Raw genomic sequence first — 25872 nt, forward strand, 5'->3', positions numbered from 1 at the left:
ACCAGACCAACAGAAAATGTGAATCAGAAAGACCAAGGTAAGCAAGCCAAAGGGAACAGTGGCAAGGAAAATGCATATAAATCTGGAGACCTAACACAAAGACATTATTTGGTGAAAAAAGGATTAGCTAACTTTCCTGGCTATACATGAGGTGTTTAAATTAGGTGTTTGAAGGGTTTATTTGTAGCTTTTATCTTGCAGTTCTGCATGTGTAGAGGGGAAATGCTGCCCTTCTATCTGGACAGATCTGGATCTACTGAGCAATATTTTTATAATATAATATTTTTTAATACATACATTTTTATAGCTAACAGTATGCCAGAAAACATAGGTAATAATAGTAATACTCTATTAGAAATTACTGAACAAATCATCACAAAATGAGACAAGTGAGAACTTTAGCATTATGCTAACACTACACATATTAGCTTCTGTTTCTTGTTAGGCATTTGCCTGATAACTCCAGTGCAAAAAATAAATAAATAAAAATTAAGAAGAAACCTATTTTGTCCCATAGGGTACAGAGAGTTGTCCTCTATACCCTATGGGACAAAATAGGTTTCTTCTTAATTTTTATTTATTTATTTATTATAAATTCTAGATTTAGAAAATGACTGCCCTATATAGACCGTTGGAGATTGCCAAAATATATGTGAAATAAATAATTATCAATTAACCTAATGCATTAATTCATATTGTAACCACTTATCCAGTTAAGTGTGGTGGTTAGTCTGGAGCCTACACCCACACCCGTACACTCCCGTAACCGGAGCACCCAGAGGATGTACGTATAGAAACCCATAAGTACATGGGTAAATGAATACATAATTACTATATATATGATTCAACTACATTAATATAGACAAATAATTAGACAAATAACAAACATGATTAAAAGACTGTTTAGAATTGCAGTAGAGTCTTTAATAACAAAATCAATTTAAAGCCATGTTAACACCCACTGGGTGAAATAATAATTAAAAATAAATAATAAGGGCATGTAATTTAGGGAATTTTAATTCATAGTTCTTTTTGGAAATAAAGCAAATTGTAAGCATGTATTAGGCTGGACTGTAATTTCCCCCATTCTTTCAAATGCTAATCTTTACAAATCCTATATATTAAAGGGAATTGTTTAGACATTCAGTTCTCCGAAGAGGAATAAGCAGTTAAAAATGCAGGTGTTAAAAGTAATGTAATATGATGAGGTAATTTGGTAAAATAACAACATAAAATAATAACAAAATAAACAAATATTAAGGAAGATGCTACACAATATTTACTGAAAACACTTAAATTTTCTGACATACTTTTGTTTACTTTGTTAACTTTGCAAAATAATTTCTATTACAAACAAAACTCTGGCAAAAAACACCTTGTGTCTGGACATGAACTGAAAGTAGCTTTTTAACAACACATTAGTACAAAATATATAAAATAACACAGAAAAGCACACAATGGAAGCAATACATCTTCGTTCTCCAAAAAAAAAAAAAAGAAGTTAAGTTAAAGAGCAACAGCCGTATTTAAATGAAATTGAAAAATTGGAGATAGAGCAAATAGAACCCTGAACACAAGAAGGACAATTTGCATGATTAAAGTTTTCTTTGCATCGTGAAGGGGTTCTTCAGGTTGATGGAGAATGTGCTAGATGGTTTTATATAGTTTCAGAAAAGGGTTCTATATGGCACCAAAGGTGGTTTCTCTATTTTCATGATGTCAAGCTAATTTCAACAGAAGAACCAATTTTGGTGCCATATAGAACCATTTAATCATGCAAAAGATTCTTCAAATGTTCAGGGTTATTTTCATTTTCTTTATTAAACGACCATTATAGAAACTTAATTTTCATTATTGTTATTATATATATATAAACAAACAGTAGCAGTAGCAAACACAAAACATACATGTCATAAACAGGGAATGTGTTGTTAAAGGAGCAGTCTGACATTTTATCCAGTGATTCTTCTTCTGGATTTATTCTGGATGAATCAGAACTGAACACTGTTTTAAACATGGCTGTCCCCATGTGGGCATCCACTTAATGGAGTATTGGCTGGTTAATTCAAGTTGGTGTTTTTTGCAATTTTCTGGTGGGGAAAACATGTTTGCTCCTTTAAAACAACCTGAAATGATGAGCTGAAACAGTCCTTCCATGCAGTTTCCTTTTTCTTCTCTCTCTCTCATACTCTTTCTCAAGGGTTGAGAGAGAACTGGTCCTGTTCGATGGGTTTTTTGACCCAGGCTCCAAGGCCTGATTTCTGGAAGGCTTTAATCAGAGTCTGTTTGGCATGGTGATACTCCACTGCTCCTTGTTTGGCCTCGTGATATGACGCTGGATTCTCCCCTCTGATCCTCATTGTTTGGGAGAGCTGAGAGAGAAAAAGAAATATATAGGAAGAACATGTGTGTTGTGCGTGTGTGTAAAGAGAGAGAGTGAGAGAGAGAGAGAGAGAGAGAGAGAGAAACAACTTTTACTCCTCTTTTAAATTAAATGTTTTAACATTGCTGTTATGGCAGCCACAAGATCATTAGTGAGGTCAGGTACTGATGTTGGATGATTACATGTTGGAGAAAGCAATTCCACTGCTCCACAGTCCAATGGTAGTGAGCATTATACACACATAGCTTTTGTTATTGGCAAACCACAAAGAAAAAATTATAATTTTGGGAATATAAATTTTTTTTTTTTGTGTTTTCCCTGTGTCCGTGTGGGTTTCCTGCGGGTTCTCCAGTTTCCTCCCATGGTTCAAAAACACGCGTTGGTAGGTGGATTGGGGACACTGAACTGTCCATAGGTATGAATGTGTGAGTGTGTGTCGCCATGTGAAGGACTGGTGCCCTCTCCATGGTGTTTTCCTGAATTTTTTTTTGTAGTTGCTTCTTGCAACACACTCCAAAGGTTGGAACAGAGGCAGGATAAGACTAAAAGTTTTATAGAATATTCAAGATACATTTGAATAGGCAGGTAAATTGGTAACTGGTATAAGTATAGTTACTGAGCTTCGAAGAAAGGCACACTCAAACCTGATTTTTGGCTCTCCACTTTGTGTTACACTTTGTGAGAGGATTGTCAAACAGTTCAAAAACAACAGAAGAACATTGCATTTTCATTGCAACAGAAGACATATGCTATCATCAGGACAATGTCTGATCCTGGGAAGTCAATGGTTATTTCAGCAAGATCTAGCTTCTTCCAGGCCTAATTCTGCATGTGCTACGATAATGTGGATCCATAGAAACAGAATGTGTTTGTTTGACTGGCCTGCCTGCACTCTCACACCTGTGGTACATCATGGAGAGGAGAATCAGGCAACAGTTTGTAGGTATATATAGTCACACATGTGAATCTGTAAATCTGTCACAGAAAAAATCTCTTCAGGAGTTGCAAACCTGTAGAAATGGATTTGTGTACCTGCAATGAGGAATTTGTAAAGGTGTAACTGTTAAGTCGTATTTGTGGGAGAGGAAAATATCTACATGTTTACAAATGGTGATGTAACACAGTGGAAAACATGTCTTTTTTTCCAGTTGTTCTTGTGTCTCAGTTTCTAAATTTGATTACATTTTGAAATATTTGCCATTCTTGAAATATGCCATTCCATATTTGAATATTTTTTTCTTTGTGTTTTTATCTGTTAAATACAAGTTCAAGTGAATTAAAAAATGAGAATACATCCCAACTTTTCTAGAAATGAGATTTATAGTTGAATGGGATAAAGTTAATATAAAATCTTTCATAGAACTAGAATTAAGGTTTAATGTGCACCTTTGTGTGTAGTTGAACCCAGCGGCTGTACAATGCATGTTTACAGACGTGAGATGGCCGTCCGTGGTCATCTTTCCCTGTGGTGGCATTAATTACTTCTAACCCCTGATCTCCAACTGTCCAGTTCACACTGAAGTTGGGAGCTTTACCTGGCTGCCTGGCCTCAGCATTACTGATACCTACAGAAAGACATTTAGAAACGAGAGAGAAAAAAAAGAGATAAATTTACATTGTTATTCTATACAGTTAGTAACCAGTTGTACATGGAGGTTGCTTTGGGAAGTGTAGGACTCACTGAGATATGCAAATAGGAAAAAGTGTTTTTTGCATTATGGGTGGTCCTACCGCTGAGCAGTGGTCTGTTGAGATTAAAGGGCTGAGGTAACTCCTCTATATCTGCTATGCGCTGGTACATGGCACGAGACAGGTGGTCTGCATGATACAAACTCCCCAGGATTATGCTGGAGAAATAGATGGGTCCTGAAAAATAGCTCATCAGGGAACCCTGCACCCCTACTACATTCCACCTGAGACAGAAAGCAATAGATAGAGATAGATGAAGAGACAGGAAGATAGTTTACATACCATGCATTAGCATCATGTCATTTCAGAGATGTTTAAATTGTTTGTCACTCTCTAAATGTAATGGCCAAATAACTAAAAACAAAAATAACATTGATGTTTGTGCCCTGGTGTCAGCCCATTTTTTGAGAGCTCCAGTAACTTTTTTTTTCTTGGATTCTCTCCTTTTGTGACTATTTCCTGCTTCTCTACAGCTCCACATCTTTGGGATTCTGATAGGAACAGTTTTGGTGAGACACCAGTTCCTATTTTCTCAAGAACATTTTCTACCTATTTTCATTTCCCCTCCCCTCTGCCACATTAGTTTAGGGGAAATTATATTCAAATTAATCTTAAACTTTAACATTTACTTAAACTATTCTCTGTTAAGCTTCCACTCACTAAGGGGACTATATACTTAAAGATCATGTTTTTTTTCAGTGATTAAACAGGACATTTGCTGTGTGTGTATTGCAGTATATGGGTTTGTGTGTGTGTGTGAGTGTGAGAGAGAAAGAGAGTGAGAGAGAGAGAGAAAGAGAGAGAGAGAGAGAGAGAGAGAGAGAGAGAGAGAGAGAGAGAGAGTAAGTCAGAGAACAATCTCAGCAGGTTCACTGCTTCTGTAAAAGCTGTAATCAAAGCTGTAATCAGCCTTTAATGGAGGTGACATGGGGGGGCATGCTCTGAGAAGATGGTAAGTGATTGGACCATTAGAGCTTTTGGCTTGGCCAATCAGCTACTTTCAGAAAGTACTAGAGTATAAAATCTGTGGAAAAGGAGAAAATATAACGCAGTACCAGGGCTGTGTTTGTGTTTTCATACACTTTCAGGATAGAATTTTTCAGCAAGACAATTATCATAAGCACAAGAATAAGTTCTCTGAATGTCTCCAAATTAGTGAAATTAAGATTTTACAGTAGCCCAGTCAAAGTCTTGTATTTTTATTAAAGAACCCTATAATTATTACAGATAAGAGCAGACAGTTCTCATGCAATAGGAGTGTGTGTAACTAACTGTGTGGAAAACTATTTGTTAACTCTCATTCAAATTTAATATATATATGTATATATACATATATATATATATATATATATATATATATATATATATATACGCAATACAACCAATTGTTACATTTAGCTACATAGATGTATATACAAAACCCTATGTACTGATAAGGTACAAAAACAAATGTGTGTGTGTGTTTAGAGACTGAGGGGTCTGACTTCACCCCAGAAGTGTAATCAAAGAGGAGGGTGGAAATAGCAGACCACCTGAAGTCAGCAGTGAATTCCTGAATACCAATCACCGTGAGTGTGTGTGTGTGTATGTGTGTTTGTATGCACATGAAACAGCTGTATGGCTGTACTGATGAAGGATCATGATGCCTAAAGCATGCCCACCTGCCAGCTTTAAAAACATCCTGATATCACTGAAAAAAGTCACCAATCAGTGGCTGTTTATGGTGAAAAATAAATCTGGAGAAAGTTCTAACGCAAGTATTTAAATTACCCACTCTGCTTCCTTAGGATGCTCCTGCTAGTATAGGACATGATAGCTATGTCTGCTATATATGCAAATGTTTGTGGACACCCCTTATTACGAATGAGTTTAGCAGTTTTAAATTTGATTACACATGTATTGAATTGTGCAACACACAATTTGTATAATCTCTACGAATTAGCATAAAATGGAACACAAGAGCCAAAGGTCATTATGCCCAATAAAATTGCCATTAGTGCTGGGTTGGCGTGGAACTGTGGGAGAGCTAATGCTCCACAAGTCGCAGTGGTGTTTCAGATCCAGAACTTTCAGTACCTGACCTCACCAGTGCCATCGGATCCTCACAGCAATGTTCTTGCATGTAGCCTATATCCATCCCAGAAGAGTAGAAACTGCCAAATGCTTTTAATAGCATTCATTAAAAAAATAGTTGAATTTAGAAATGTCCACATACTTTTGCCCAAATATATGTCTACTATATAGATATGCAGTTACAAACTGTAGACCATCTTTTGCTGAAAATGGGGAAGATGAAAACAAAATCATAAGAAATATTGCAATTACATACTTTGCCAAAAATTATGAGCCTGGCATGAGCTGATAAGCTAAACGGACATCAGCAACATCGAGCTGCAGAGGAGGGGGTTCTAAAAAGGGCATATTGTGTATAATTGCATGGGGAGAATAAATGACCATACCTGGCAATCTTGTCACTGCAGGACATGGTCAGTAGTCTCTCTCCTTGAAGGACTCCATCCCAGGTCTGGATGGTGTTGCTGGCTCGCACTGGAATTGTTCCCTCTCCAGATTCAATCTTGGTCCGGAGCTGCCCTCTGGCTTTTCTGTTCGGATGCCTGTCACCCTGATCTGGACAGAGAAATGAAAAAGAAAACACATTCCACATCAGTGATGGTTTAAAATAGAGATGCACCCAACTTTCAGTTTCCGAAGACCTACAGCACTGCAACATTCCTCCTATTCTAAAACACCAGATCCTATATACACTGTTCCTTCTAAAATGATGGCTATTATACATAGATTTGTATTCCTGCAGCAACAGCTTCCCCTGTTCTGGGAAGTCTTTATACTATACTCTGAAACATTGCTTTAAGTATTTGATGCTATTCAGCCACAAGACTATAACTGGATGATTAGTTATGGATTGCTACTCCTCTCAACGGAGGAAATGGAAAATGGGTTCACTCACTAAAATTATATATCTAGTGGAGTCAATTGATTAAGAATTGTAATTGCATTAATCACAGTGACATTCTGTGATTAATGAAGATTAATCATGAGTTAAAATGGTAGTATTTCCTTGTTTTTATGAAAGGGAGATACAACAAATAAATGTGTAGAGAGATATGCATGACAAACCATAAAAGTAACCCTACTTTTTACTTTATTATAATTTTCAAATTTTCAAACCTGCTATAACATCACTAGGCTCTGTAAAATGAATTAATTATGGTAAAATGTTGTTAAAATGATTAATTTGCATTAAAAATGTATTAACATTTCCAGAAGAATCACGTTTCAACGTATTAACATGGACAGCCCTAAATACAACATCTGTTTACATCTTTCCCATGGTGAGTAAATGAGAACAAAATGAGAAGTCCAATCCCTATCATATAAAAGCAGCTAAAACATTATAAGATTAATCAGATTATTATTTTATTCTCGTTTCAGCAGATGTGGCAGCTTGGCTAACGTGCCTATTGTTCAACAGAGACGACTACGACACAGGGAGACATCTGCGTCAGATATATCACACTATCAGCAGAAGATTAGCATCCAGATACAGACCAGAGCTTTTTCTCGTTTTCAGTGTATCCGTCAGGCCAGGTATTATGTCGCGACAAAGCTAATCACACATTCTCAGCACTGGGGCCTCAGAGGTTTTCTTATAATCCAGATTGATTTCTGTGTGAGCACACAGACAATAACAACTGTCTTCTTCTACATGTAATGAAAAAGTGTGCACATATTTCCACTACAAATTCATAATTTCAGTTTGAGCTAAAGGTTTTTACCTAAATTAACCACATTCCCATAACGTATTCTTGAATAAAAAATCTTTTTAATTCATTGCTTCATTACTTCAGATTATTGTTATTTTCTAATTTATGATTAACAGAAAGTGAAATAAATAACTGAAGTAGAATAAATGGAATTAAACAGAACTCATTTAAACATAGATCAGCTGAAAGAAGTTAAAATAAATTGATCTAAATTAAAGGAACACTATGTAAAATTTTTTGTTTAAAATTGCAGCTTTAAAAACTTTGCACCACTGAGCTGTAGGGAAAACAGAGCCTCTGTTGCTGTTACTCTGGGATCAGCACTGCAGAAACTTATGTAACTTTTGGAGGATGGTAGGAAACCATGCTCCCTCCTTCCTTCTCTGAATTGATTTCAATACAATGTTATAAAATTTAATTATACTGGGGGAGCCCCAGTAGCAAAAAACTAATATCTTACCTAGTGTTCTTCTAAACACAAAGATCTTACTGAAATTAAAGCTAAAAATATTGAACTGTAGTTAATTAAACTGAATTCAATTGAAGAGGACTGAATTAAACTGGACTGAACTGATTTAATATGAAGCCATTTTAAATTAAGTGAATTATATTGAAAGGAACTAACAGAATTAAACTGAATATATCAGTACTGAACTAAATGAATGTCACTTGAACAAAACAGGATGGAAATGTAGTGCTTATCCACCAAAAGAACTCTTGTTCTTTAACAAGTTCCATTCCTGGAACCTTGGTTCTTTCCATTGAACTGGCCTGCGTTTCTGCACGTTTAGAGGGGAACCAAGGATATGTCATCAGTGAGGGGGCATCACTGTGGCTACATACAGTGCCAAAGCCACAGATAAACTGTCAGAGTCATTGTTTTATTTTTGTTAAATTAGAGTGAGATGTGTAAATGTTGCTGAGTTCCGAGCCATCCCGCTGAACTTGTGAACAGCAGAGAAACGTAATGCAGAGCCGTGGCTCTGACCAACATGCCAAACACAGCCAAACTCAGCCCCAGAAACACACACAAATGGGGCATGTTCCTGTTTTATTTCCTATTTATTTATTTACTCATATGAAACATTGTAAATGTCCAGCTCAATATCACTGTGTTCGAGGCTCGTTGGTGGAAATTTGCTAAAGGAGATGAATTTCAAGGAACTTTACTGAATTTAGCTGAACGATATTAAAGTATTTCTGATACTCACCATCTACGGCAGCCTCGTGTGGAGAGAAGATGCGAGCATCTCCACAGGGTGATGTGCTGATGTAAAGGTGGAACTGAACTCCCTCCTTCAACTGGTAACCGAATGGCTCACAGCGACAGAATATAGACTTTGCATGATCCTCAGCACTGTTACTGCAAAACACACACACAAACAAATAACTCAACACACTGTGACTACATTTTAAATTCTTATTTATATTAAATAAATCTATTTCTGCCTAAAAAGTATAACATTTTTTTTCATGTATAATATCTCTTCAGCGCAGCATTTACAATATTTCATTCACCAGAACCTGGATGATTTCAATTACAATCTGTTGAAGACTGAGATAAAGACTCAAGAATTGCATGAAGTAGCTTGTGAAAATCCCAGCTGTTACCTTGCAACGCACAAACACACACACATGCACACACTGATCTGGTTAGAGCTGCTGAAATGGGCAGAAAATGAACTCTGCAGCTGAAAATGAGCAGAAGGGTCCATGCCCTGTCAGCCATCAAACCAATCAATCAATCACTATTTAACACACAGACCACTCAAACAAGCCATGACACCAATTACACACACACAGAAAGAGAGAGAGAGAGAGAGAGAGAGAGAGAGAGAATAAACTTTCCATAATCCACATCTCAAATAGAATCTAGAGAACACAGTTCCAGTTCAATGCTTGGTGAGACTGGCTTTTAAAGTCAAGTTTCCACACTTGGGAATGTGGCCATTGGGGTTTTGGACCTAGTTTACACACATTAAATGTATACTTTGCCATAAAATCATATGTACAGTTTTCCACTCTCAACCTTGATGTAGTTGATCAGCAAAGATATTTCTGGAGTCTTTGCTGGGAAGTTTGCTTCTTTAGTTTTAAAGCTGTAAAACTGTGAAAACCAATTAAAACCAAATGGTGCAATATTAGTGATAGAGGTTATGTCCTAAAATTTGTAGATACCCTTATGATTGAATTGAGCTCCATTAAAGTGCAGACATTTTTGACACATTCAGTACTGAACACAGACTTGACATAATTTTCAAAGAAATACAAAATGGTAGGGGTGCTCTGAAGTGTAGAGGAACACTGGGTAAGAATTTATATTTTTGCTTTTGGACACCCCTACAGTTGCAGAGTGTAATTCAATTTTACAGCACTGTCCTGAGGGGCAAGGGGAGGGAGAGAGGAAGGTGGGTAGATTCCTACCCTCCTCCCAAATTTACATAGTGAAGTTTCTGCAGCCGGGATTCTAGTAGTAGCAATGACTGAATTTCTGCCATTCTTAAGTTAATAAGGCTACTTTGTGAGATACAATATTGACAATATTGTGAGATACAAAATGTTACTTTTTACTAATGTTTATGTAACTAAATGCCATCAAATACTCAAAAGTAATGTTCCAACATCTAGTATAAAAACTTCCCAGAAGAGTGGAAGCTGTTAATGAAGCAAAGAGGAACAACTCCCTATATATGGAATGAGCAGGTAGCCAAAAACATTTGAATATTTTGTGTATTTATTATGCATTATCCTGTGTGCTGACAAACCCGAGGAAGTGCTCCAGTTGACTGTACAGGTATCTGATGAGTGACCTGCGTGCGATGATCTCTGCATGACAGTCGTTTAGAGCCAATCCCCGGTCGCTCATGTACTCCCCATTAATGCACTTGGTTCCCGTAGAAACACAGATCACCTGAGCATCCTTCACATCTATACCTATCCAACAGGTACAAAAAAGAGTTTGGACATTTAGATCTATTGTCCTACATGTTTATACACATACATATACACATACATTACATGTATCTTAAATGCTTATTTTATATGTAATAAAATATATACAATGTGGACTTAAACATTAATTAGAATATGATACACTACATAATATTTTAGGAACAAGAACAAAGCACAAAGGGTATGTGTTAAGTATCTACAGTAGCTTTACAGTAAGAGTTATTTTAATGTGGAGGCTGAGAGAGGCATGTACCTGTCGTCATGACAACACCTGCAAGAACTTTCCGTCGAGCGTGAGGTGAAGTAAAGTTGTCCGTCAACTCACTGAACTTATCCACAACCAGCCGAGATACAGCATCAGCCAGAACCTGATACACACACGCACACACACACACACACACACACACACACACACACAGAGAGAGTTACAACCATTCGCAAGACACACATTGATAATACAACACTGCATTCCTTAAAAGCCAAAAGAATGATTAAAGGTGACACACTGTACCCATTTCCACAAGTTAACACAGATCTGGGGTCTTAATGAAATGTTTGTGTCATTCCTTGGTCAAAGTACCACACGGATCAAACAACACAGCACTGCTAACAACCCTGTTTAGAATGGCTGGTTTCAGTGACTGATTCTTTAAATGATGATGAGCCACTGCTCATCCCATACCTGGACACGAAGCAGCGAGAAACGGGGTTCTTGTTGAGTCTGTTTTAAGCAATTTAAGGGTGAATCCTGTTTTTTTAATTGTACCCCCTTGCATTTGAGTGTTATCTTGCCTCTTGGAACTGAGTTACAATGTGTAGTGGTTAAAATCTTGCCCTGTGAAATGGGATGAGTATTCCAGAGCTTGATACCTCATCAGAACACAAAAAAGCAATGTTCTGCTGTGATATAAAGGCTTCTAGAATATAATGTATTTATATCAAATCAAAATGTATTTATATAGTGCTTTTTAAAAATTATATTGTGGCAAAGCAGTTTTACAGAAAGGCATCAAGACTTCAAATGCATTCCACAAGTAACCCTAAATTGGGTCCCAGCGTCCCTAAAAATTAAGATTAAAAAGTCATTTTTTGTTGTTATTATATAAAAATCGAAGTTTGTCCTCGGTGAAAAAATGTTAAAACAGTACAAAGTAAATGACTGAACACCATATTTTAACAATAAAAATACAGCAATCCCTACATGTCTCTCACTCACACATGTAATACCAGTTACAGTTTAACTGTCTGGGGTGTGGTGGCTCCAGTAAGTAGTTCAGATGAGGATTTATAGACTTAATCACTTGACACCAAGACAATACAATTATTAGCAGCAGTCCTCATTTCTGCTACTCTGAGGCACAGATCACTAGCTATCTGAGGATTTTTTTTTTTAATCAAGCAAGCAAACATTGCAGGTTGTCACTCAACCACTGTCCATTGTTTGAATTTGAGCTAGCTGTTATGCCATTGGTAGGTTTATATGTTGATATTAAAGCCTGTGTGCAAGACAAGTACTGTCTGTATGTGTGCTATTTAATGTTAGAGATCAGATTGGTAATGACTCCCGATTTGTCCTGTGTGTGTGTGCTCCGAAGCTCCAAAGTATCAGGTCTGGGGAGGTCCCTTAGTGGGTGGTCCTGTGTCCAATCTGTTCTCACAGCGGAAAATGCTCCATGAGCTTTATACACGAGGCGGTACCTGTGCAGCATGTGCAGGAGATACAGCTAATTCACACGTGCTGTTTCATATTTGTGGGGTACAAAGCATTCCTAATTCCTAAATGAATGTGCAAATATACTGAAAAGGGTTTTAACATAGTATAGTCAAAAATAGTTTAAAAACTTTTTTTACATTTACATTCTTACATGATATTGACATTAATTTTCTGAAATTTCTTTGCATCATCTTCATTAAACAATTGTCAAAAGATGTAACTGTCTTACCATTTTTGAGATAAAAGGTTTTGCCAGTTTGGGTGATTACAGATAGGTTCAATAAAAAAAAGTTGGCCTTCTGTCAGTTTTAGACTCAAATGTTTGATTGTTTGTGACATGTTTGGTTCAGATAGAAACTGCTTGGGTCTATGTGGGTTCAAGCCAAAATTTCTGTTCCAATTAAAGCTCTTTTTGTGAATTTAGGAAAGGCCACTTTCATCATACTAATTGGTATACATAAGATTTCACATCTGCATTAATCTTGAAGCTCCAGTGCAAAACCTAAGAAGCAAACATGCCTCTGCATTTCCCCCCCACACTACTAAACAAATGAAATAAAAAAGAGAGTAAATTTGGAAATGAAAAAGAACACACACAGACACACACAAACATACACAAGGAAATCCTGTGTATTGTGGACAGGAAAGTGACAGTGATGCATTTCCCTGTTTGAGCACTTCGAAAGTCTCTGATGTTAATTAAGATTAGTTTATTTCTCTGCCTCATTATACTGAGGAAAATAGAGGGATTAGGGAGGCAGGATTATCTGATGTGTAAATAAATGCTATGAATGCAAACAGAAAGCTTAAGGGTTTAATGACTGACTCCTTTTGAAAGCCACCTCAATCACAATTAAACTGTGATTTAATTAATATCTGCACTAATGAAGATTGGCAGATCCTTTTATAAGGACAAGTGTTAGATAAACAAAGCCAGTGATGCAAAAAATGTAAAACCAGTGAATATATAGAGTATTTTTACATTAATAATCCATAACAAAAGAAACACTCATTACTGTGACCTACTCAAGAGCACAATAGAATTAAAAGAAATTGAAGAGTATGTAAAATTGCACCCCTACAGTATAGGGTTCATGGTCTGTGATACATAAGTATAAAAGTTGCAAATGGTACGTGTATGTGTGGCTTGGTTATGATTGCTCTTACCTGTGGCAGGTGTAGCTGTAGTCCATCTCTAGGAATGGGCTGCCTGGAGGGAGTCTGGTCCAGCTGCATGTTGAAAAGCCCAGAAAGTGCTGCCTGTGCTGCTCTGGCCTTCGCCAGTTTCTTGTTTCGTCCGGAGCCCTGGAAAGTGTGGGTATCAATGGTCACAGCCATCACAAAGTTCTTGGCGTGGCTCTCACCGCTCTCGGCCACAAACTCGTACTTGAGACCTGGCTTCAGCTCATTGAGGATCATCACTGCATTCTTGCCATGGCCAATAGGTGGTGCAGTGAGGGCAGGGGTCATGGGGAGCAGTGTAGTGTGGGTCAGTGGGATGGGCAGCGGACACTCTTCCTGGTATGACAAAGGCATGCTGGAGCTGGGATTCAGGCAGAAGGAATCTTCAGGAGGGATGGGTGTCTCAAAGCCGTTAAACAGAGTGTCGGGGAAGTCATCTTGGTCTGAAGTGAAATCTGTGTTGATGGTCAGTGTGCGCCCCATGGCCAGATGAGCCTCGGAAGCATTGGGAAACTGAACAAAGGATCGCAAAGCTTTTTCGGCTGCATTCAGTTTGGCCTTCTTCTTGGTTGGGCCAGTGCCTTCGAAGAGTTGACCATTGACCTCCACAGTCATAGCGAAAACCGGTGCATGGACAGGTCCAGTCTGAGACAAAAGCTTGTACTGCAGACCAGGTTTGATCTCATTGAGCTGCATCAAGGCATTTTTGGGTAACACAGGCCCTGGTGCTTTCTTGCGCTTCTTAGGTCGGAACTTGGAGTGCGCATGACCGTTACCCTCCTCCAGCGGTCTCTTGCGGCCTGAGCCCGACGTGCTCCCATTGGCCAGTTGCAGGCCCTCCCCAAGCCCCTCCTTGGAGGAGAGGTTGTCCACATTGCGGTTTTCTTTAACATCGATGGCACATGAACCTGTGATGCCCAGAGAGAGCAACTTACAACGCCTTCGGTGCAGGATCTTGTAAATGCAAAATTTAGAGATAGGTTTATCTCTCCTTTGTAACTAGGCCTAGATTATGTGGGTTTCTTTAAAAACAATTCCAGAAAGTATTACCAGATATATCCCAACACACACACAACTGATGGCTGAAAAATGTTTTTTGGTTATTATAAATCACCTATAAAGCCATATGGTTATCTTAGACTATACTCAAGCCTGGCTGCATGATATTTACATTTTTAATGCATTGTCTTAACTGTCAAATTTCACAAGACATCTGCTTCATGCAAATTCAGTGGTGAAGTTTCTCTAAGTAAAGCCAGCTTCACAATATTAAAGTAGATGTTTGATATAATAACTTGACCACATGACCCCTAACAGTTTTTTCCATTAAAAAATATTTGTTTTAAATCTTAATTTCAGATCATTTTTATTCTATGCTTTATGGGTGCAGCCATGGCTTATTAGTTACAGAAGCAAGATTGGGACTGGAAGGTTGCCAGATTCAAACCCATGCTATCCAGAAATTTGGGGTAATAGGAACAGCATTGCTTTCTCCCTCAACATCAATGGCTGAAGTGCCCTTGAACAAAGCAACTAACCCCAACTGCTGTGGGTTCTGGGGATGGCTGCTCGCTTCTCAGGTATGTGTGTGTGTACTCACTGCTCCTAGTGCACTGTGTGTGTGTGTGTGTGTGTGTGTGTGTGTGTGTGTGTGTGTGTGTGTGCGCGTGTGCATGCACACTGCCTCAGATGTGTTATATGTGAGGGAATGTTTTCATTGTATGTTGTGCAATGGCAATAAAAACATTTTTATTAGGCTTGAACATTGGACAGTAAAAAAAAAACAACAAAAAAAACACAAATACCTCAGCGTCCAAGAATACGTCCATTTTTAAAGAAACCAACATCCCAAGTGCTAGTTACCAAAGCCAAGTGTAAATTCTCATTTATAACATCCTGCAGCAAAAGCTCGTTAGGTTACTCCATTTGGTGCTCCAGGACGAACAAAGAGAGAAACAATAAAAGACAGGGAGAAAGAGAGAGAGAAGGCTTTGGGAGGGAGTAGAAGGGTGATTTTCAAGGTCAGATACGCAGCCCTTAATATAAACAAACAAGGTAAGCAAAGGAAGGGTAAACAAATTATTTTAATTAACAATCACCATAATTTAAAAACTTATATTAACATTAATTTAGAAGTATTTAACTCTATCAGTAATTTATGGTTAATAAGAAGTTAATTATTAATTTAAAAAGGAAAAAGAGCTGTATATAAATGGCTAAACAGCTGGACACAGAATGACTGCTAATACCAAGGAAAACATCACAAAGAAAAATTTTAACCATTAGTGTTACAGTGTGATCTTTTTCCATATATTTCCATATATTCTCTCATATATGCATTTTTTGTTAAATAATACTCATATCTAACTTGTCTGCATAAAAAGCCAAATGTTAATGCCCCTAGGAGACACTGTGATAAGGTTACAACTGGAGCACATGGAGCTAAGTAGCTGCCATATATATATATATATATATATATATATATATATATATATATATATATATATATATAGTATTTTATTAATAAGAATTTTAACAATGTTGTTTTTATATTATGTGTTTCTCACATTATACTTAAACTTTATTCTCACATTTAAGAAAAACAGATCCATAAATTCAAATCTAAGCCAGAGGTGAACCAGCTGGGCTCCCCAAGAAAAGTACAATTTTAAATGAGTAAGTGAACATAGTATTAACCAATTACAATGCCATTGTCTCCCAGCCACCAATTCCAGAGCTGTCTCACATCAGCCCTTTATTTATGAAACGGCATACACACGTTACTCAAACATACATAATACATATTTAAATAATTCAAATATTCAAATAAAAAAAATAATATTCAAAAGTGAAATTCAGATACGCATGACAGAACCATAGATCTTGTTCAAACTTAACACAATGGTAAAGAGAATTTATTTATTTTGTGTCCGGGTTGAGTTATGCAAGCGGTTGAAAGGAGTGACAATGCAGATTGCTGGCTAGATTTTCACAGATTAACTTGAATGTACATTATGGCATCAAAATAGGTTCTAAAGTTCTAAGAACCAAAAAACAGAATCCATAACCAATAAATGTCATTTTATATTTGAGAAAACTGTCATTAATATTGAGAATTATATAAAACAAAATGGCATTTTACGGACACAAAATTATCAAAATGATTAAAATCTGTCATTTCGTCACATATGGCTTTCATTAATATTCATAGTTATAAAATCAGATTTGTAAACCGAATATTTCTGTATATAATTGTCTATTTTGAGTTTAATATTCTTGAAGAATCCGTTTTCGCTTTCATTACGCCTTTTCTCGGTTGCGCTTCTCTCAATCTCGCTATTGCCTCCAGAGGTTTCTTGCTTTTGACGGTGTTGGAATCTAGACAGTAATTGGCTGCTAAAGTTAAGCCCTGCCCACCCAGCAGATTCTGCCCACCCTAACCCTGATTGCAAAATGACTCTAAGCCATTATGACGAACTATGCATTACTAAAAGCGAGAAACTTCTGGAGGCAAAAGCGAGACTGAGAGAAGCGCAACCGAGAAAAGGCGGAATGAAAGCGAAATTCTTCAAGAACTCAAAATAGACGATTATATACAGAAATATTCGGTTTACAAATCTGTTTTTATAACTCTGAATATTAATGACAGCCATATGTGAAGAAATGACAGAAATTATGTGTCCATAAAATGCAATTCTTTTCCACCAGTCTTGACCTCTCCGTCAAGTCCAAAAACTCCTCTGGACATTCGTGGCACTGACTAGAGCAGAAATCACACTATCTGCAAAAGAGAGCCCATGCACTACATGAGCAGCCCCTGTTTGTGCAAGCAACACTGCAAAGCAGAATGGTGGACCACCACTCCTGTATCAGCTAAACCTTCCAGTAGGCTTGGCAATACTTTAGCTTTGCCTATTTGGTTAACATGTTTATATTTCAACCTGAAAGTTTCCTCATTCTTCTAACCCTTGCATTAAGTTTCCCAGAGCCCTTTACCTGTTGTAACTTAGTGAGTGTGCTTTGACATCTAAAGCCTTCTGTGGTATATATTTGCTTAATTTACAATTCCTTAAGAATCTGCCTGAAGACTCATAATATATATAATGTTCTGGGATGGTCAGCAGTTCTGATGAAAAACTAATCAGCATTAAATTTTCTCTGAAATGTCTGAAATCATCAGACATAATTTGTTCAAAACTTATTTGACAGTTGGAACCAGATCCCCTCTTTAGCTGCATATGTCAGTCCCCCATCACCATTCAAAACACAACATAAATCCATTCCTGACAAAGTCAAAAGGTCAGAAGTTCTCTTTTTCAAATGCAGGCAATGTGCCTTTTTGTGTTTGGAAAGAGGGATTAATGTGCTTCCTTCCCCCTGTGTTGGTTGATAGAGGGACATGTCTCTATTTCAAGGACAATCCCTCCATTTTCCACAAATAAATAAAAAAGGGACCACTGGCTGGTCCACTAATCCTGGCCCATCCATTCTGCCTGCTGACCACAGCGCTGAACCAGGATTTAGACTCAAACAGAACTGAGCTAATGCTATAAGGCTTTAATGTTTGTTTGATTTTGTTTTCAAATTGAATCTGTTTCATGTGGTTGAGTGCAGAAAAAATACATGGGTGTGACAAGAAGAAAAAGCAGAAATAGAGAAACAGAAAAAGAGAAAGAGTAAAGGACAAGGAAAGACACCTAGATAAAAAAGCAGGAGAAAGAGAAAATGGCACAGACACAAACAGAATAACAAACATACTCACTCATACTCTTCATAGTATCCTCTTCTTCCACATTCAAGCCAAAAAACTTCTGTTGACCTTTTAGCTTCACACAAGTTCGACCTGGAGAAAGAAAAAAAGAGATATAGATAGATAGATAGATAGATAGATGTTACACATCACTCATAACCACTAATTCATTTTGACTGCAATGAATATTAATTCATATTCATATTAATTAAATCATATTAATTCATATCTGTGGCAATTTCGATGAGGTACACATCCCAATTTCAGAAACAACTATCTGTGATTTGTGAATCCACTTGAACCTATATTTAACTAACAAAGGTACAAATAAAATATTTCATTCATTCATTATCTGTAACCGCTAATCCAGTTCAGGGTCATGGTGGGTCCAGAGCCTACCTGGAATCATTGGGTGCAAGGCGGGAATACACCCTCACAGGGCAACATACACATATGGATTCTGTGTCTATGAAGCCATGCTATTGTGGCACATTAGAATGAGGCCTGGCAGTCTTTGGTAGCGCATGTCTCTCTGAAATCCCAATATATGATTTCACATCATGGTACATTCACACATATGCAAGACACATGGTATGGGCATTAATGCACCTCCATGCCATGAGAGATTTCACCTTAAGCAACTTTTGCTGATAATAATTTGGATAGTCCATTTCTTCTTTGAGAAACCAATATCTATTTTTTCTGAAGAAAAAAAAAACCTAAACCATGGACTCATCTGATCACAGCACAGATATCCACTGACACTTGGACCAACTGAGATGAGCTCAGGCCAAGAGAACAGAGCTTGTGAATGTCGCCATTAAGTCCTGGGCTTATGTTTTAACATTAAATAGAAGCAGAGGAAGCATATGATTTCTCAAGGTTTCCCAAAGATAAATTTATCAAATGAAACACTAAAGATGAACATATATTCATTTGGAAGTCGCAACAGCTAAGTCTGACATATATTTTACTTTGTAATCAGCAGCTTTTACTTATTTATTTATATTAATTCTTATGTTTCCCGTTATTTTCATTACCAACAACCTATAGCTCAGACATCCCCAATAACACAGTGGCACCAAGCTTGGAAGATGAGGACTCATCAATCACACATATGTACTCTGAGGCATGTGAAGACTTCTCTTCAAATTGCTGCTAACACAATGCCACTGGAGCTCAACATGCTTGGAGGAGACCACCAACTGTTTATATCTAGTATGCCCACTAACAGACACCCACACTGCCTTGTATTTGTGCATGGTGAGAGGAGAAGGAGGGCTATCCTACCCACCCAGAGAGTCTCCAGGCTTTGGAGATGAGGCATCAAATGCTTAAAGACAGCTATAAAACAACCCACCCAGATTTGTGTCAGACCTAACACAAGGCTCCAGAACCACAGCAACCCTAAACTGGATAAGCATTTACAGACAATGAATGAATGAATGAATATTAATAATTTTAGGCAATTTTAGTCAAAACCTTGTTCATTTTCTACAAAACTGCAAGGAACATATTAAAATGTATGTAAATATTCTATGCCAGCAGCTTATTTCCATCAAACCCAAATTTACTTACATTCGTTCATTCTTTCATCATCAGTAACTGTGTTTCCAATACAGGGTCGCGGTACATTTATCTACATGAATACCTTAATTATTGAGGTAATAGCCTAAGAAAAATCTTGTTGGTACATACAGGTGAGTGTTCTCATCTCCATTTTCTCATATGTGAAAGCTGCACATGAGCCTACAACCATGCTAAATGTCAAGCGTAGGCTAAATTTGTGGAAAACCCCTGAAGTATTCGTCTGTGAAGCAATGGAACTGGGTTCCCTGAAGTTTAATTTTAGGATGAGTTGGAACAAGGTTTTCATTCCAGAACTGACCTCACTGATGCTCTCATGGCTGAACAATAAATTGCCACAAAATATATCTATCAGCATTTGGTATAAAGCCTTCCTATAGTAGTAGAAGCTGTTACTGCAGTAAAGTAATAACAAATTACTTAAGCAGAAATGTTGGAAGCACTCAAAACACAAAAGACTAGGCTGCATGTAATTAAAGCCTCTACATCCAAACATATAATTAAATAACATACTAATTGTCAAATTATACATCTGCATGTAGATGATTTAATTTCATGGAACCGTCTGACAAAAATAATTAGGTAAATACAAAGTGTCATTTTTTTTATGTCATTGTGTGTCCACAAATGTATTAACCTATATATATGTATGCATAAGACTGGATAATTAACTACTGTGATAAAAGATATTAAACTTCAAGTATTTCAGTCATAACAGAAATATAATCCTTATCTACCAATAGGACCAATAGAAACATAATGTGTGATGGGCAGCATGTGAGGAATGCTGCTCCTCAAACAGTCGTTGGAGATGTAACCATGGTGACAGATGAGCAGATGTTAAAGTGAGAGAGAGAGTGGAGACTGGTTCAAAGAAGAGGATTAAACTTTACACATGAGAAACCTTCAGAATTGAACCTACTATCAGCCTTTAACACTATATTCCAAAGATTTGGGTGTGTGTGTGTGGGGGGGGGGGGGGGTTTAGAGAGGAGAGAGAAGAGAGAAGGAGGAGAAAGCGTTATATAGTAGAGAGTGAGAAAGAAGGGAGTGTAAGAGTGAAGGCAAAGGAAGAAAGAGAAAACATGAAAGAGAAGTAGGGTCAAATAATATATATTTCTTGTGGATGAGTGTTACAACTACAGATTTAAAACTTATTATAAAGGTGTTATTATGAAGTTTTGCCATGTTCTCTATAACAAATGTACCTCTGTTAAACTAAATGCTGCAAAACAAATATTGCTAAACTTTCTGACCACTGACACCGAAAATGCTCCAAATATACTCAGAGCAAAATCCAGCAATATTAACTTTTCACTTCTCCTGTGCAGTTACAAACAAATGTTTTTATTAGAATAGCGACACTATGCGATATTCTGTATAAGATTAATATTAGACAATAGACTGTACCCTTATATTTAATCAATAAATCTTTGCTTTATCTGTAATCTTGATGAATGCTGAGGGAGTCCCCTAGTTAGAATGTAGTAGAGCTTTGCTCAAAAATCAAACTTCTTAATTTAAAAAACATGTATATTCTTAATAAACTTAATTTAGATTATATATATTCAGAATAATACATATATAACATTTCACTGATGCCGAAGGAAATTGTAGAATTACACACACACATTTTATATATATATATATATCATCACACACACACACACAGACACAAGCATGTAGATTTTACCTTTGCGTTCAGAGCGTTTCTTGCGTCTTCGTTTAAATGTTCTCCGGATGAGACAATAAAATAGAGTCATGCTGCTCACACAAGATTGAGAGAGAGCCATAACTCACACACTCACAGACACAAACAGAATGATACTAATATATATTAACAGAAAGGGGTGGGGACAGAGAGAGAGAGAGAGAGAGAGAGAGAAGACAGAGTAAAAAAGGGGAGGGGAGGGTGAAAAGAGAGAGAGAGAGAGAGAGAGAGAGAGAGAAAGAAAGAGAGGCACTGAATTATAGGAGGCTATGACAGGCTATGAGAGGCCATCTAGGGCAAAAAACACTGAAACCCTTGCGCACAACTCACTGAAAAACCTGTGCACACTACACTGAAAGACTTGCGTAACACATTGAAAAATCTATGCTGATCCATGCATGCTCAGTAGCACAGAGGGAAATAATATTAGTTTAATAACACCTGGGCTTTGATTTTTGGTTTTTAAAAAATGAACAAACATTCACTCCTCTCATTTTTACAGAGGACCCCAGTAAACCCACAACGGTCTGCAGCCACAGCGCTCACACCATTGTTGTTCGCAGTCATAAGCACCATTACAGCACTGCTGTGAGTTTACTGGGTGTCCTGTATTCATTGACTCGGGTCTCTAATTCACTTTACATCAGTGTTTCAGCACCTGCTCCGTCACCTGTACAGGCCGATAAAAACTGAAAGAGGGAAATGTTTGTTCGTTCCTCAAAAAAAACCCTCCAAACTCAGGAGTTTATCAAACATTATTTCCCTGTGTGCTACTGAGCCCACTCAGTTCATCTGAAAAATACCTTCCTATTACACAAGTGTAGTGTGCGAGTGTTTCAGTGTAGTGTGGATGTCAAGATTTTTCAGTGTTTCAGTGTATTTTGCAGTGTGATTTGATTAAATTTATATTTTAACTGCAAATATTTATCTGCAGCAATTTATATCATGTTCCACATTCTTCAAAGTTTTGACTTGTAAATCTTATGTAACCAATAAACAGAGCTTGTCTGACAATACATTCACTGTTCAGGCATCAAGTTTGAAAATATAAATGCACGGGTATTCTTCAAATCCTGATTTGGGTGACTGTCTGTGAGGAGTGCATGGGTTTCCTCTTACAGTCCAAAAAAAAAGAGGTGGACTGGATGTGCAAAAATTGTCCATGGTTGTGAGTATGTGATGCCCTTTGGTGGACTAGTGCTCTATCCAGGGTGTGTTCCTGCTTTGCGCCCTGTAATTTCAGGTAGTCTACGGACCCACCGCAACCCTAAACTGGATGAAATGGTCGCAGAAAACGAATGCAGGAATGAATGAAAAGTCTTCTTGGCAAAAAAGCCCCAGAGCAACATTTATAGTACCAAAGCCTTAGTTTAATTTTTTTTTGTTTTCCTGTTTCTGTAAACCTACAATTGGGAGCAAACCTGCTTTAAAACATTTGCAGCAGAAAAGCCAAGTTGGTGATAATTTGAATTTGTTTACAAATGCTGCCGCCTAGTGTTTAAAACACAATTCTACACAATAATTACCAAAACTTGCATTGTATTCCAGAATATATTTGCTTTGCTTAAGTTTTCTTTTGAGAACCAGTAATATATATTTGAGTAATAAAATAAGCAAAATTATAAGAAGTAAAATGTGTTTTTGTCCAGCATTTTAGAAAATGTGGAAAATCCAGACAATAAAAATTGTGCTTCTGAATATTTACAATTATTTTTTATAGAATATATCTATCTATATATATATATATATATATATATATATACACACATACATACATACATACATACATACATACATACACACACAGTGGTGTGAAAAAGTGTTTGCCCCTTTCATGATTTGTTTGCATGTTTGTCACTCTTAACTGTTTCAGATCAAACAAATGTAAATATTAGTCAAAGAAAACACAAGTAAATACAATACTGTTATAATACAATGCAGTTTTAAGGGAAGGTTTTTATTATTAAGGAAGAAAAAAAAAATCCAAACCTACAAAGCCCTTTCTGAAAAAGTGTTTGCCCCTAAACCTAATAACTGGTTGGGCCACCCTTAGCAGCAACAACTGCAATCAAGTGTTTGCGGTAACTTGCAATGAGTCTTTCACAGCGTTTTTTTTTTCCTGAAATGTGGTGTTATTTTTTTTTACACCAGATGTAATGGAACACACACCTTCCAAATAGTTCAACTTTTGTCTCATCAGTCCAAAAAGTTTTGGGGATCATCAAGATGTGTTCTGGCAAAATTGAGACGAGCCTTAATGTTCTTTTTGTTCAGCAGTGGTTTTCGTCTTGATACCCTGCCATGCAGGCCATTTCTGCCCAGTCGCTTTCTTATGGTGGAGTCATGAATGCTGACCTTAACTGAGGCAAGTGAGGCCTGCAGTTCTTTCGATGTTGTTTTGGGGTCTTTTGTGACCTCATGAGTCATCGCTGAGCTCTTGGAGTAATTTTGGTCGGCCGGCCACTCCTGGGAAGGTTCACCACTGTTCCACGTTTTTGCCATTTGTGTTCTCACTCTTGGCAGGTCCTATTTAAGTGATTTCTTGATTGAGAACAGGTGTGGCAGTAATCAGGCCTGGGTGTCGCTAGAGAAATTGAACTCAGGTGTGATAAACCACAGTTAAGTTATGTTTTAACTTTTTCACACAGGGCCATATAGGTTTGGATTTCGTGTTTACTTGTGTTGTCTTTGACTAATATTTAAATTTATTTGATGATCTGAAACATTTAAGAGTGACAAACATGCAAAAAATAAGAAATCATGAAGGCAAACACTTTTTCACACCACTGTATATACTCCACTTAAATGTGTGCATTGATTTATCAGTTATAAACTGATCCGATCTTTACTGTAGGTGTTGTTTTGATGAGGCAAACATTACACCTACATAAGCCTTCCATGACAACTGTCAAAAAATTGTTTAAAATTTGAACTATGCTCCAGTTTCAAAACTGTGGATTGAGCCCTCTGCCTCCTCCCCGTCCTCCCCAGACATAAAGCTTGACCAGGTTGCCAAGCAAGAGACAAGTTTAAGAACTTTGGGCTGTAATAGCTAAGAAGAATGTGCCATAATCATAATATATACACAGAAAAGTGTTCATTATTTCACTAAAACATTTAATTTCCAAATCCACAAAATTTACAATAGACAAGGCTGGTGTTATTTATCGATTTTCCCTTCCACCACAAATGTCATTAGAGGCAGACCTTTGCTTCTTATTCACAATTTACGTAGTCAAACATTTTGCTCCACCTTATATGTATCCGTTTATTATGGTGTTATCGGCCAGCTTCTGAAATTCTCTCTTCCACCTTAAGAGACGAAGCTAGCACTACAGCTTTTCAGACTTTTTGAAGCAACTGTTATTCCACACCAATTGTATGTGTCATTAAACATTTACATACTTAATGAAAGGCAAAAATGGAAAGACCCACCACCGTTTTCCATGCATTTACAAAAATGTATCGTCTAAACCACCTAATATTTTAGACAAGAACTGTGTTATTTTTAAATAAGAAGAGTCTTATTTTCATTATTCTCCAGCTTATTGAATACTCATTTATTATAATATATTATTTACACTCATTAATTTGTTTAACACACACACACACACAACGAAGGAACACACATGAATCTGCCTTAATTTCTTTACAACAAAAAAAATTATATTTATACCTTTATTTATGATAAATGTTATTTATACCTTTCAATCATGTTGTTATTCGCCTTCTTATAAAGCACCAAAAACAGTCCTAACACATTTCAAACATCGCTATGCCTCACTTTCTTTATATAAAATACACAACCTATGGTGTTTACTCCTTTTAATCTCTACATTGGCATCTGTACATCTTTATTTTTTCAGAAATTATTTGCTGTTACCTGTTCAGGTGTACATTAGCAAGCTCTCTCGCTTTGTTCTGTTGTGTTGTGTTAATCCTTATATACTTCCTCCACTTTTCAAACACAAGGTCAATATTTCCTCTCATTTTACTCAGTCTCTGGTCATGGAGATTTATAGAAAGGCAACGGGGCTTTACATTAACACTGTTCACTTGGTCATTTCATGGCTGCATGACACTATGTTTGTAGACCTGGCATCAGGGTGGGTTTGGACT

The 25872-nt window shown here is 37.0% G+C and overlaps 1 protein-coding gene across 1 annotated transcript; it reads right to left on the reverse strand.

Moving 5' to 3' along the window:
* Nucleotides 1–950: 950 nt before the first annotated feature.
* On the reverse strand, nt 951–21832 carry LOC136676707 (double-stranded RNA-specific editase 1-like). The gene is made up of 10 exons (XM_066653893.1): nt 21736–21832; nt 18468–18548; nt 13691–14613; nt 11063–11177; nt 10623–10791; nt 9069–9220; nt 6532–6700; nt 4115–4296; nt 3770–3948; nt 951–2372 (listed from the first exon to the last, which is right to left on the reverse strand). Exons 1-10 carry the CDS (start codon nt 21803–21805, stop codon nt 2196–2198), a joined length of 2217 nt encoding a protein of 738 aa, XP_066509990.1. The 5' UTR covers nt 21806–21832; the 3' UTR covers nt 951–2195.
* Nucleotides 21833–25872: the final 4040 nt, after the last annotated feature.

The sequence above is a fragment of the Hoplias malabaricus genome, chromosome X2 (assembly GCF_029633855.1).
Source record: "Hoplias malabaricus isolate fHopMal1 chromosome X2, fHopMal1.hap1, whole genome shotgun sequence".
In the NCBI taxonomy this organism is placed as follows: domain Eukaryota; kingdom Metazoa; phylum Chordata; class Actinopteri; order Characiformes; family Erythrinidae; genus Hoplias; species Hoplias malabaricus.

Excerpts from the sequence above, each read along its gene's own strand:
- LOC136676707 (XM_066653893.1), bottom strand. The coding sequence starts at position 21,805 with ATGACTCTATTTTATTGTCTCATCCGGAGAACATTTAAACGAAGACGC. Across the intron at positions 18,549-21,735 it reads GAAACGCTCTGAACGCAAAG|GTCGAACTTGTGTGAAGCTA; the intron begins GTAAAATCTACA and ends TTCTTTCTCCAG. Across the intron at positions 9,221-10,622 it reads CAACTGGAGCACTTCCTCGG|TAACAGTGCTGAGGATCATG; the intron begins GTTTGTCAGCAC and ends TGTGTTTTGCAG.